The 13,469-nt window shown below is 33.8% G+C and overlaps 1 protein-coding gene across 3 annotated transcripts in view; it reads left to right on the forward strand.

Annotated features, from left to right (window-relative positions):
- Positions 1-13,469, forward strand: part of CSMD1 (CUB and Sushi multiple domains 1) — a 1,108,336-nt gene that overhangs the window by 1,044,624 nt on the left and 50,243 nt on the right. For all 3 annotated transcript variants that reach the window (XR_007628921.1, XM_050315426.1, XM_050315427.1), the window contains exons 51-53: positions 2,027-2,221; positions 4,190-4,363; positions 11,278-11,451. Coding sequence is in view for 2 of the 3 variants with exons in the window: in XM_050315426.1 (XP_050171383.1) it covers positions 2,027-2,221; positions 4,190-4,363; positions 11,278-11,451 (543 nt within the window). In the remaining variant the exon portion in view is untranslated. The remainder of the gene's footprint in view (positions 1-2,026; positions 2,222-4,189; positions 4,364-11,277; positions 11,452-13,469) is intronic.

A 13,469-nucleotide genomic window follows, 5' to 3' on the forward strand; every position in this document is an offset into this window, starting at 1 on the left:
GTCTCTCAGCTCTAAGTGTCTTAAGATATGTCCTATGGTTAAGACTAAAACTTTTGCTATTAGACAAAATAAGAGGCTTGCTTTCATCTTTGAAAGAACCAATAAAACTATTGTTTGAAAGGAGGAGTCATATAAATATTAAAGTTGAGAGGCATTAAGATCCTATCTAGAATATTTTTGTCTTATGAAAGAACTATATGATTTTCACTACAAGATGTTAAGTGGAGTGCTTCAATGTACATATATTATTTAACAACAAATAAGAAAAAATGTTTCTTGGTTGATAGTTTATAATCTATAAGCTATGAGACACAGTTTGGTATCAATAAAAAACAAATTAAATTAGGAAGTAAGAAATCCTCCATTAACCTGGGATACTGTTCTTAAGTAGACATTGTTGTAAGACCAAAGTGGAGAACTATTAAGTTTCAAAGTGATTGTATGCTGTCAATCCTTCCTAAGATATAATGAAAAAAAGAATCTATTCTAAAAGAAAATATTCCAAAATTTCAACTCACTATAATATTATAATCTATCATTTGAAAGTTCTTCAGATGCTTTCTCCTTCGTTAATTCTTGTCCAGCTCCATAGTTTTGCTGTGTTTAGCCCTGTGTTTCCTAGACACCAGAATTTGCCATGGGTAGGATGACTATTGGAAAAGGTAGATGCATAATTCCAGCATTAGCAGAGCTATTCTGAAAAGTGGTGGAAATCTAAATTTTTACAGGAATTTTGCTTCTATTACTTTCCCTTTATTTCAGTGATTACCTGAACTAGTCTCTTTCATAACACATTCATACTTTTGATAAAATCACTTTATACCTCTCAGATAGTGTGAAGTCTACAAAATATGTTATTTTTTTTGTCAACTTTATTAGTCCTTTCCTAGTGTAAATTTATTATAACATAACTGAGAACCAGACTCTCTATTTCCTCATTTGGGGTTTTTACACACTTCCTCCTAATGCTTTTGTCTTACACTGAGCAACATATAAAACCCCGAAATTTCTGCTACTTTTTTTTTTTTTTTTAATGGGTTTCTGTTTGGTTTGGTTTGGTTTTTTTGGTTGATTTTTCTTGGAAAGTATAGCTTTTCTCAAGTGTTTCCAGGGTAGTATTTTTTTCTAAAGCATTCACTCTGTGAATGTCACTTAGTGGCATAGTTATTAATTCACCCAGACTTTTTCTATAACAGAGCAATTCTGAATAACAAAATAAAATAGTCATGAATATTTTCATAAAACTAGTCTAATCTTTACAGAGACAATGTCACATTAAGATAGAATTCATGCCATTATTGTAAACTTTTTAAACATTCTATGTAGTTTATTTTGAATTTCAGAGCATCAAATTGAAACTGAAAAATATTTTTAAATGCTGTATATGGCTGGTAGCTATATTAAACCTTATGAAGAACATAAACTACAGTTCTTCCCTACTGGCAGTAACTACATTCTCTTACAAAATCTGAAATGCTAAAAGCAACAGAACTGTAATCACTCTACAAGTCTTTCTAAATATTATCTAATTTTTTTAAATCATCTAAACTGTGTGAATGAAGTAATTCTCCTCTATACTCACAGTATGCTGTTATATAATAATTAGCATTTCAATTTGTACTAACAGCTTTTATCACAACCTGTTTTAAGAACTTTGAGCTGTGGAAAAATTGCATAGCAATATTTGGTTCCCTTTTACCTCCACTGTAGTCTGTGATCTGTTTTATCTTCGAAAATAAAATTTTAAATAAATAAATAAAAAAAAATTTAAATAAATTGCATTAGAGAGCATGCTTGTATATCATTGTTCCACTGCAGCTCACTAAATGAAAATATACTATAAACTCCTGTTCAATTTATTGTATGCACTGTATGGTGTTAATTATTTTCTTTGGAACTGGTACTTCCAAAGTGATTATGGTATTTTAAGTCTTACATTGTGAAACATCTGCCAGTAAGTCAAGAAATATACCTGAGAAGAAATCTGGGGGTAGAATGCTAATATGTACATGTCCTTTCTTCACAGCTGTGACTTGTCCTAGCATAGAGACTCTACTTGCAGAACATGTTGTCTGGAGACTGATTTCTGGGTCACTGAATGAGTATGGAGCTCAAGTCATGCTCAGCTGCAGTCCTGGATATTTTTTATTGGGTCAAAGACTCATACAGTGCAGGAGTAATGGAACCTGGAGTGTAGGCAATGAAAGGCCAAGTTGTAAGGGTAAGGAACATATGTGTTTACAGAATATCCTATGCTTTTTAATATATATATTTTATTTTAGAAATAAAGTTTTTAATAAACTATTTTACTATTGCATTCCTGTAAGTAAGCAAATGTGAAATTTTCATTAACTTGAAATTAATTTATTCCAACTCTTAGGTGTTAAGTATAACATGTTTCATATGAGAGTTAATGAAGTAGCATCAAGAGATCAATCTGTATTTTTTCAACTGGATGGTGCATAAGTAGTCAGAAAATATGAGGAGATAACGTTATTACATTAGAAGATTCCAGATTAGAGTTAGATTAGAAGATGATAATGCTTTGACCTCTTGGGTGAAGCATTAAAACTATGCTTTTGGAGAAACATGCATATGAGCTTTTATAATGTCTTCATACAAAAATACCATAAATTATTTCAGCCCTGACTTTGGATGTTTAACGTTTTAGAGAAACTTAACATTCTCAGTTATATCATACAGTTGTTGAGTGTTACAGTGTCAAATTCTTAATAAATCACTCCAAAACTTCATTTCATTGTTTTGAGAGGGTACTTGAAGGATCAACTGATACTGCAGCCCTTAAACCAGAAAGTTTTCCTATGTCATAATAATACTTACAGGCCTTTTCAGTGCCAGGACAGCAGAGAATACCCTAGTATCTGAACGAAAATAGTCAACTGACAGACCTAGCATACTAAGTAGAACTGAAAATAAAATTTAGTGAGCAATTTTTTCAGAGTAATATGTGATTTCAGTAAGATATTGGCAGCAAAGTAGAGGAAAGAATTCTCAGGATCAGGTGAACAACTAACTAAATTATACCTTCTGGTATTTTTTAAGAAAAGCAAATAGAATCATTCTGCTCTATCAAACTCTTTAAAGTCTGCAGACATGATAAATGGTACTACAAATTACATGAATGTACCTGAATGATAGTGAAAAAATAGTCTTATTCATCTCTGGACACCTTCTGTGCCTAAGAAACTATGATCACATATATTCTGCAAAGTGGCTTGTACTTGATTTTATCCAGCTTCTACCCAAATCCATGTTGTTTTCTATAGTGAACCTTTTAAAATATAGAATAATGGGGCCCTGAGGTTTCAGATAGGAAGTTATCAGTAACATGCTTTTGAAAGTAAACCCATGATTTATGCTAACATATAATAGAATAGAGTTGAAGCTTTTGAAGACATTGGTCCGTATCTTGAATTAAAATATTACTGATATATTTTTCTAGAAACAGAAGAAATGATAGAACAGTTTTAACTAAATTAGAGTCTGATAGATTTCTACAAAATAATTTTTCATGCGCTGTGTGATAGCTGTGTGTTGCAGCTGATGCCACAGAAGGTTTGTGTGATAGTGGGTCAAGTCTAGCCTTAAGCAAAACCATAAGATATATACTTTTAGCAAGTAGACTGACACATATGTTATACGTTTATGAATAATAGTGGGAAATAAGAAAAACAACCGTTCATAATAAGTCAGAGTTCTATGTGTTAAAAAGATACATAATATTTTTAAATAGACACAAGACTTAAAATGGCCAGGGAAAATATATTTGAGAAGAAGCCCTGAGTATGCACATATGGAATATAACCACAACCTTCTGGGAATTCATGTAATTCCCTTGTTTCAGAATTGGAAACACTGATTGAAAATACTGAAGGATTGGGTTTAAGCTGCTGTCAAGATATGAAGGTATACCAATGAATTTTCAGATTTAGAACATGTATTGCCAAATCAAGCATAATTTTAAGCCCTTTCTGTGGTATAATAGAATTTATTCTTATTTTTTTATTTATTCTTAAATTCTTGTGTTTTCCTTCTTACATTTACCTTTTAAGAAAACATGAGGCATTATATTGTCTTCCTGTCTGAAAAACGTCTATGAAAGTCTCATTCCAGTCTGTGAAAAAGATTTTCAAATTTCAGTTTATTCTGTTGCTTGTTTTTTTCCTAGTTATCTCCTGTGGTGGTCTTCCATCTCCACCAAATGGAAATAAGATTGGAACCCTAACAGTGTATGGAGCTACTGCAATATTCACTTGTAACACAGGATACACATTAGTTGGTTCTCATGTGAGAGAATGCTTGGCAAATGGTCTCTGGAGTGGTACAGAAACGCAATGCCTAGGTAACAAAACCAAATTTCTGTCCCTTGTTTTTTTTGTCTTAATAAAACAGTATCAAGGACTAGGTCTTTTCAAACAACAACTTTTTTAAATCAATGAAAAATGAAGGTATCTTAAATGTGGAAATACTGTGTACTGCATATGATTTTGTGATATTCTACTAGCATATATCTTTTTATTAGAAATTAAATTATATTTTATGTTGTTGCAATGCTTTTCAAACCAGTTGGGTTTTTAAGTGACTCAAATAATTATCCACATTCACAGCATTTTTCTTTGTGGAACAGTGTATGAAACTAAGCAGAAGATAAACTTCAGTTCAGGAGCATTCCTGATACATTCTAACTACAAATGAGTGTTCAGCATATTGAGCATTCAGTCAAGGGAAGCAGACAAGAGATAACTGAAGCAAAATGAACACTCTTTCAAACCCTAGGATTTATACATTTTGGACCTTAGCTTCTCATCCCTACTCTTTCTCTCTTCAGATCTACTCATTTTGGTTTACACTCCTAATACAGACATAAGGAAAAGGGGTTTTTTTGAGTAACATTTGAGGATCATCAGTGAGATTATTCTTGGTTGTGGACAATGTATTTATTTCTGGAATCTGTTATGTACTTTGTCTGCCCTTGTTTTGCAGATTTTCTTCTTGCCTTATAGCTAAATGTACTCAGTTGCCCTCAGGAAAGGAGTACTCTCCTCTTTCTTCTCCATAAAAAGCACCTTTCTTCTCTGCTACCTCACCATATCATTTTAGCAGAAAATATGCCTATCTAGTACATTTAAAACATAACAGTTTGTCCCATCTGAAGAAATTAATTCAAATCAAAACAGGGAAAAAAAAATCTTCTGAGCATCAGTTTATTAAACCTTCATACCACTCAAAGAAACCTTGATGTTGCCATTGCATGAACCAAGTAAAAATAAAGTGCAAAAGAAGTTTTACAAATGCATAAAGAACTAATATCAAATAGTTGCTTGGAATTCTTAGACACCCAATTCCATTTTTAACTTTCTCAACATTGATAGTGTCTCAACATTGCTGTGTTTCTGTGCTCAGATAGAACTTTGGCCTACCAGATTACTGGTGCTCATTACCCTATAGATGCAAGTAATAAGTCTATGCTGGTTTGTATTAACTATCTAAGCAAAGGTACTTCATAGAACCATCATAAAGGGTATTTGCAGTTATTGAGCTTTGAGTTCATGCTCTATCAAGTTGCAAAGCTGAAAGAAATGGCTGAAGTTCTTCTGAGCAAAACATAGCAAACCAGAGTTGCATTTTAAAACAGAGCAACATTCTCCTGGTAGAATAATCTATTAAAAGGAGAACATCTGTATCACAATACCCAGATGTAATGGGATCACATACCAACTCAACCATGTCTTCAAAAAAACAATTTCCAAGTACCATCAATTTCATCTTAGAAGGTTATTAAGAATAGCATACCATAAGATTAACATGAGTTTTAACAGAGTACTAGTGACAACATCCTGCATTTCTGGAGATCTTTAATGCCTGAAAATACTTTAAGAGAAAATATTTCTAGACAAGTTGCAAGTTACAAGACAATAATGAACTAACAGACAAAAGCATAATGACCTAAACTTGATGGAAAAGACAGTGGATTTATCAGCTCTATATTAACTCTATTCTTCATCAATATAGAGCAGAATATTTGGTGGGGTAAAGGAGAAACAGAAATGTGGGAGTATTCTTCAAGGCAGGGATAAAATCTCACACTTCGTGTTCTGCTTGCCCCATTGATTACCTTTCTTTTCTTTTGATTCAGATACTAGTCTGAAGAAAGGAAAATAAAGATAGAATGTGTTCAGAAAAACAAAAAAAGCATGATATAATGTATTCAGATCTGAATAACCTTTCATAATGTATTCCTAATTGACTCCTTCATTTTGCAACAACAATGTTTGTATTGCAATTTTTGTGAATAGAATTTTTACAGTATGTCAACTCTTAACATATGGAGTGGCCAAAAATTGTGACCGTTGTCTCATATAGCTAACCTAACTTCTAAATGTCAGTTCATTATTAGAGACTTCCCAGAAAGATGCAGTTGTTTCTGGAAAATTTTGTGAAAAAGAAGAACAATTGTCTGGCTTGATATATTTTCACATCTTATTTTTCAGTTTAAAATATGCTGTATTAAGGAATACAGCATAAATCTTAAATCTTTGATTTAAGAAATAATGGCATAAAGAGCTATTACCCCCGTAGGTTTTTGCAATGTTATACCATTCATTGCCAGAGTATTGCCTGACACCTGCCTGTAATGATTCCAAGCAGGAAGACATGTGTTAACATTCATTCATTTTGAATAAACTTAAATACCACTTCATAATCTGATCGATAATCTGACTACTGAGAAATAAATTTTACACTGAATACCCCAGAATATTAGCTGTCCACAGCAGCCACAGTACATAGTGCATAGTGAACAATTCGATTTTATTTTCATAGGAAAGACTATTTCTATATAAAGCTTGAATTTAATTTATATGAATTCATCCTTTTCCTCTTCAGAAGTAATTTCCTGTTAGATTTTGTCTATTTCAGATTTTTACAAATCCACATTGAAATTGGTATCCACTACTATTATCTTATCCTCTTGATCATAACTAACAACTTTTTTTTTCCCTAACTGACTATCTGCATTCTGTATTTAAAATTATTTCTACAGACCTAGTCCCACTTGTAATGAACACAGGACCTCTTTCAGAAACTATTACTGCAATAAAAGCAATGTTTGTCTTACAATACTTTCCAATTCTTTTTCAAAAAACTTTGATGGACTTTGGTTTCTATTTGATTGATTTCATTGTTGAATGCAGCCCTATGCATTCATATGCAGCTAAGAACTGTTAAATACATGGATCTACCTCACTAGACCAAAAAAAATCACATTCAGAGCTGGCAGGCCATTAATCATTACTTAGTCTTTGCTCTTTCAAAATCAGACAGGCTCTATAGTGCCACAAATACCGCACAGCTTGGATTGTGAAAGTCTAAATTTGAGTTATCACATGCATGCTGCCGAAAGGCAGATTTCTGCTACTAAATCCCTTCCTACCTCTCTTACACTCTCTCACATAAGGTATATTCACACCATGTACTTTAGACACCTAATTTAGACTCAATTTAGAGTACAATCTAAGATCCCAAATTCGCAAGGCCAATGGAACTATGCAGGCTCCTCCAGAGTGAATTCTGAAAAGGTAAATTCTTAAACTTTAAGGTTAGATGTGAATGCTGCTAGTGGTGTATTCCTAAATTTTGAGGACAACGTGCCCCAAATTTATTCCAGAGGTGCCTTTAGGACTTACCCGAAGCCTGTAAAAATCAGGAGGCAAACACCCAGTGAGCTCTGAATGAGACTTTTCATTTCAAAGGAATGATAATGAGCTAGAGTTTCTTTTTACCTGTACTGTACCTGCATGAATGTAATTCGGGACAGCTATAATTGAAAATAGGTATCATTTTCTGTTACCCACTGGTCTGTGTAGAATTAATTTATGATTTCAGGCCAGATGAGTACACTAATTTCTGTACCTCAGGAAAGGGTTTGTCAAATCCTTATTATTTGTCTCAAAAGAAAGGTAAAATCAATGACTGTAGTTAATGAGTCTAAGGCTAAATATGAGACCTAAGTCTTTAGGTTGTTTGTATTATATGTATTTTTCTTGGTTCTACAAAGATAAATATGAATTGTTAGGTAAAATTTTTTCAATTTCACTCAATTACACTGCTGATATTTTATCTCTTCACTTTTTTTTCGTTTCAAAAATAAATTGCATCTATAAGTCACAAAACATGTGTTGTAATGCATGCTTTGTGTGTATGAGTGACCACATGTAGGGCAGAGAGCAAATTGGAAACTTTTAAGTTTGCCTAACTCCCTCTGTACCATTAGTGCCACTTAATCATGGATCAGTGTGTTTTCCTGACCAGATTTTTTTTTTTCCTCACAGACTTTTTATGCCTTTCAGATGCAAAACTACAAATAAACAAGTCAAGGGGATTCTTTAAAATCTAAAGTTAAATATAATCTATTTCATTTTTAATTATATAATATGTATAATTCTCTACATTTACCAATGTGAAAAAATGCTGCTGCAGACTGTGCTTGTGTAAAAATATCTGATCCTGTGATTGATAATTCTTTGGTAAATCACAGTATGATATTGTGATATTGGCTTGTATTTCAAATTCTTATAAAAATAAGTAGAATAATTTGAATCTTGATCTCCAGATGTTTTATAATAAAACTACTGAACCAACCTTGACCCATATGAACAATTTTCTTAATTTACAGATTTCACAGGTTTCTTGAGAGCATATTTTACTTTAAAAAATCCACTCACAACCTTCCTAATTTTTTTATTCTAATTTTAGTTGATGAGAAAATTACATAAATTTTGTGTCATTGCAATGCTCTTTCAGTTCTTGATTTGCTGGAATATTTAATTTAAATGAGTCAACATTTCCTGAAAAAATTTTAAATACAGTATGTAGAATGATCTATAGATGAAATTGCTCACATTGTAAGTCCAGCAATTTGTTAAATCTCCCTTTGAGATAAAAGGCATAATATTTTGCATTTTGGTCTATGACAGTTGGCATATCTCAGGTATTTTTTGTCTTGAAATTCCCTATGGTTACCTGCATTTGGCTTCAGTGCATCAGCTGCTTTTCAGTTCTTCACTATTTCGATCTGGAAAATTTTTGAAAAAATCAAACATATTCCTTTCTATTTCACCTCAGTCCCTGGAAAAACTTAGGGAACAAATATTAGGAATTAAGTCAATTTCCAAGCATAAGTAAAATAAGGAGATAAATGGGAACAAGCAGGATGGAACAATCAAAAGCAAACCTTCATAATCTTATTACTACCTTTTCCATCAACTGTCTCATTGGATGTAGATTTCAGCAGTAGATTTCTTTTACTTTGCATTATTGTGGCAAAACTTTTGAAAGTCTCCCAAAGTATCCTTGTAGCCAAATTGAAAAGACAGGAACTGGATGGGGGGACTGCAAAATGGATGGAAAGTAACTGAACAAACAACCTCTGGGATTGTAGTTGTAGTGTTTCTTAATTTGAAGTGTGACTAGTAACCAGTGGATGCTAAGGATGAATACTGAGGCCCATACTATCCAGCCTCTGTCAGTGATTTGGAAAACAGATTGGGATGCAACCTCAATAAGTTTGAGGATGACAGCATATGATGGGACAATAGTTGATACATGGATTGCAGTACTGCTAGGCAGAAGGACCTTCAGAATCTGGAGGAATGGGCCAACAGGAAGCTCCTAAAGTTCAGCAAAGACAAATACAGAATCCTGCATTTTGCCTAGAATAATGCCTTTCATGAGTACTGACCTGGAACTGACTGTGTAAAGATAAACTTTACAGAAAGCAAACCAGGTGACTGAGTGGAGAGGCTCACTAAGAGTTAAAGTTGTAGCTTTGCAGTAAAAGCATCATAGACTGGACTGCAGGAACAGCAGTGTAGTCAGCAGGTCATGGTTATTATTTCCTCTTCAGTATTCATGTGGAAAATCGTGTAGTTTTTGTGTTCTCCACCACAAAAGAGAGAGATGGGAAACTGAAGCAAGCTCAGGGAAAGGGCCTGTAAAGGGTTTAGGGTCTAGACTAGGAGAGGCTGAGTGAGACTGGAGGAGAGAAAAGGGTAAGAGGGATCATATTACTAATTTGGACTGAGAACAGTAAGATAAATTATTTCATGAGACATCTCAAGGAGAAAAATATGCTTTCAATGTCCTTGTTACTCTCTGTTGTCATATTCTCTGCTGTGAGGGGAAAAGTAGCTGTATAAGAAGTTGGGTGTGAAAAGCTTACATTCATACTTTCTTCTAAAAATTTGCAGAACAATGCCACAATGTCTCCTTATAGAGAGTCCTACAATTAGGATTATTGTAATAATCCTATACATATGAAAAAACAAATCAAGTGGCATATGTTTTATTCTCCTAGTGTTTTAGAGAAACCATTAAGTGTGACTGTAATATACTGTCTAGCATTATTAAAGGGTCTTTATTAGAAAGTAGATTAAATCCCAAAGATAAGTTACAAATAAGTTACTGTTGATAGATACTGTTGATAGCCTGCATGAAACAGATCAAACACACCCTCTACCATTCTAGCTGCAGTCATGATCCTCAGGGCCCAGTCCTCCCCTCTCAAAATGAGGATTTAGCATAGTCTCAGATGAAATTACTGCAGTTGTCACAAAAAATGAACTTTTTTCTCCTCCTTAGTCAGAAGAAGAGAAATGGTTTCCTGCTCAGTAACTCTGTTTTCAAACAAAATGAAAAATCCAGAAAGAATTAAAGCATTACTTGGTTTTCTCTAGTGCCAAGACTGATATTATTCTGGAGTAATGCATTCTGTATTGTTTAACAGCAGATGAAATAAGGAGGAAACAGTGCTGGTAGATGTTCCTTCCTTTTCATGCCTTCATCTATCTGGAAAATGCTTATAAATTCATATTCATGAAAGAATTATAATAAACTCTCCCTTATGTTCCTTTTCAATTTGGACAGTACACCTTGAAATATCCACCCTCTACTTTTTTTAGGGTGAAGTGCCTTATTAAGGTTGTCATTTTCCTTAGAGAAGTGTGAGGTCTTTAACTTTCAAGCCCATACTATTATTTTATCATAGAGTTCTCATTTCTGTTATTCATGATTTTCTTCTTCAAAAAAGTAGAAGAAATGTCATTTGTAGGTTTTATACCTGAGAACTTCCTTTGCAAAGTGCAGTACTTGACTCTAAGTATGTTGTTTATTGAAAGGAAAGTTAATTTTTTTTTTCTTGTAAATTTTGGCAAGGATTGTCAAAATATATGTTTTTGGTGGGTTGTTCTTTTATTGTAGCTGGTCACTGTGGTTCTCCGGACCCAATTGTAAATGGTCACATTAGTGGAGATGGTTTCAGTTATCGTGACACTGTGGTCTACCAGTGCAATCCTGGCTTTCGACTTGTTGGTACATCTGTCAGAATTTGCCTACAGGATCACAAGTGGTCTGGACAAACTCCTGTTTGTGTCCGTAAGTATGACTAATTTTTCACAGAATTATTACTACTATTTTAAACACAATTAAACATGAACAGTGGATTGGATGCCAGTCTCTAACCTAGCACAGAGAGATTAACTACACTCAGTAACCTGTGATTTCTGTTGTTTCAGAAACAGAATGCCATAGACATTGAAGTGGGTTGAACTACAGGCTGCAACTGTGTAACTTATTGCTTTCTTTCTCTTTATCCAGGTGTAATTGTTATGTCAAGTGTGGGTTTACTGACCCTTTCCCCTACTTTTTTTTCCACCAGAAATAAAAAATTCCTTTGTATATTTTCATTGTTTGTTGGACAAAGCTGGAATACTGTTCATCTGGGCAGTTTTGATGGTGACTGCCCATTTTTTCGAGTCGGCCTACCGGTGCAAGCCCAGGCATGGCATCAAATTATGCTACATCTCTTGGAAAATATTTTAACTTTTTTATACTCTTTAGTATGATTTGGTTTTTTGCTCTTAATTCCTCTGTTTTTGAAAATCCCATAATTAATTGCTAGGATTACCGAGTCTTTCCTACTCTTACTTTCTTCCTCATTTACACGGTTCTGACATTTTCTGAACCATCAGCCATTTCATCAGAATCAAGTCCAATTTCTCTGGGTTTTATTGCACTACTTTGTTATGTGGTTGATTTTGTTTTCATTTCAGTTTTACTAAAGATCCTCATTTTTATACAATTTTTGTTATTTTTAATGGAGTTTTTATATCAATTATTTTAGTGCTCTATTTTTTAAGATGTCTGCAATTCAGACAAAAATATTTTTGTCTACACAGAGAGAATCACTGAGATGATCAGCTTTTCTGTTCAATACATTTTAGTATCTTTATTTCATTTCAGTTATATTATTGGTAAGTCATTAGATTTCAAAATATTCAGGATTTTCTTTCTTAGGGGTAAGATGAAAATTTTTAACTCTATACAGCTGCAGGAAATATCTACCAAGTGTCATTGTACTTTTAAAATCCTATTTATATCTTCAAGTGATTTATATTCATCAAAGGAGAAATGTCACCAGCTAGCATTATTACTTTTAGTGATTTCATTTTACTGTGCAGTGAATAAAATCCCTTTAAAAGAAAGGGGCAAAACTGGTGTGGGGGGGGAGGGGAAGAAACTGGGAGTAGAAGGCTGTTTCTTCCTAAATGGATGTTATCATTACTGTTATGGGAAGAACTGGAATCAATTTCTGTTATTACAGGTTGCCTGATACTTTCTATTACAACATGGTTTTCTTTTACTTATAATGCTGCCATATTAAAGAACCATACAAGAGGATTTGTTTTGTGCTAACATCCAAACTTCGGATGATTTTCCTCCTTTCGTTTATTTATTTATTTTAAAGAAATTGTCATACAAATGACTGTTATTTATGATAAGGAAATGCAGGAAATGTGTCATACTGAAATATTCTTCTTACTGAGCAGTGTGGAGCATGAACTAGAAATATGACTGTAGTGGGTTGACCTTGTTTGGACACCAAGGGACCATCAATTTGCTCTATCACTCCCCTTCTTAGAAAAATGGGGGAAGAAAATAAGATGGAAAAAGACTTAGAGGTTGAGATAAACCAGTTTGCTAAAACAAAAGCAAAAGGTCACACACACAAGCAAAGAAAAAACCCAAAGTTTTTAATTCACTGCTGCCTATCAGCAAGCAATATCTGGCCACTTCCCAGGAAACAGGGCTTCAACACGCACAATGGCTTCTCTAAAACACAAGTATCTTCCTCCTCCTTCCTCTTAGCTTTTATATCTGAGCAAACTTCATGTGGTATGGACTATCCCTTTGGCCAGTTTGGTTCAGCTATCCTGGTCATGTGCCCTCCCAAGGTCTTGACCACCTACTGATAGGAGGATGAAATGTTGGGAAGACAGTGCTGATGCTGTGCCAGAACTGCTCAGCAGTAGCTGAAACACTGGTGTGTTATCAAGAGCTTTATAGCTACCCGTACAAAGCACAGCACTGTAAGAGTTCCATCTCAGGAAGAC

The sequence above is a fragment of the Myiozetetes cayanensis genome, unplaced genomic scaffold (genome assembly GCF_022539395.1).
Source record: "Myiozetetes cayanensis isolate MyiCay16 unplaced genomic scaffold, myiCay2020 scf2-11, whole genome shotgun sequence".
Taxonomy (NCBI): domain Eukaryota; kingdom Metazoa; phylum Chordata; class Aves; order Passeriformes; family Tyrannidae; genus Myiozetetes; species Myiozetetes cayanensis.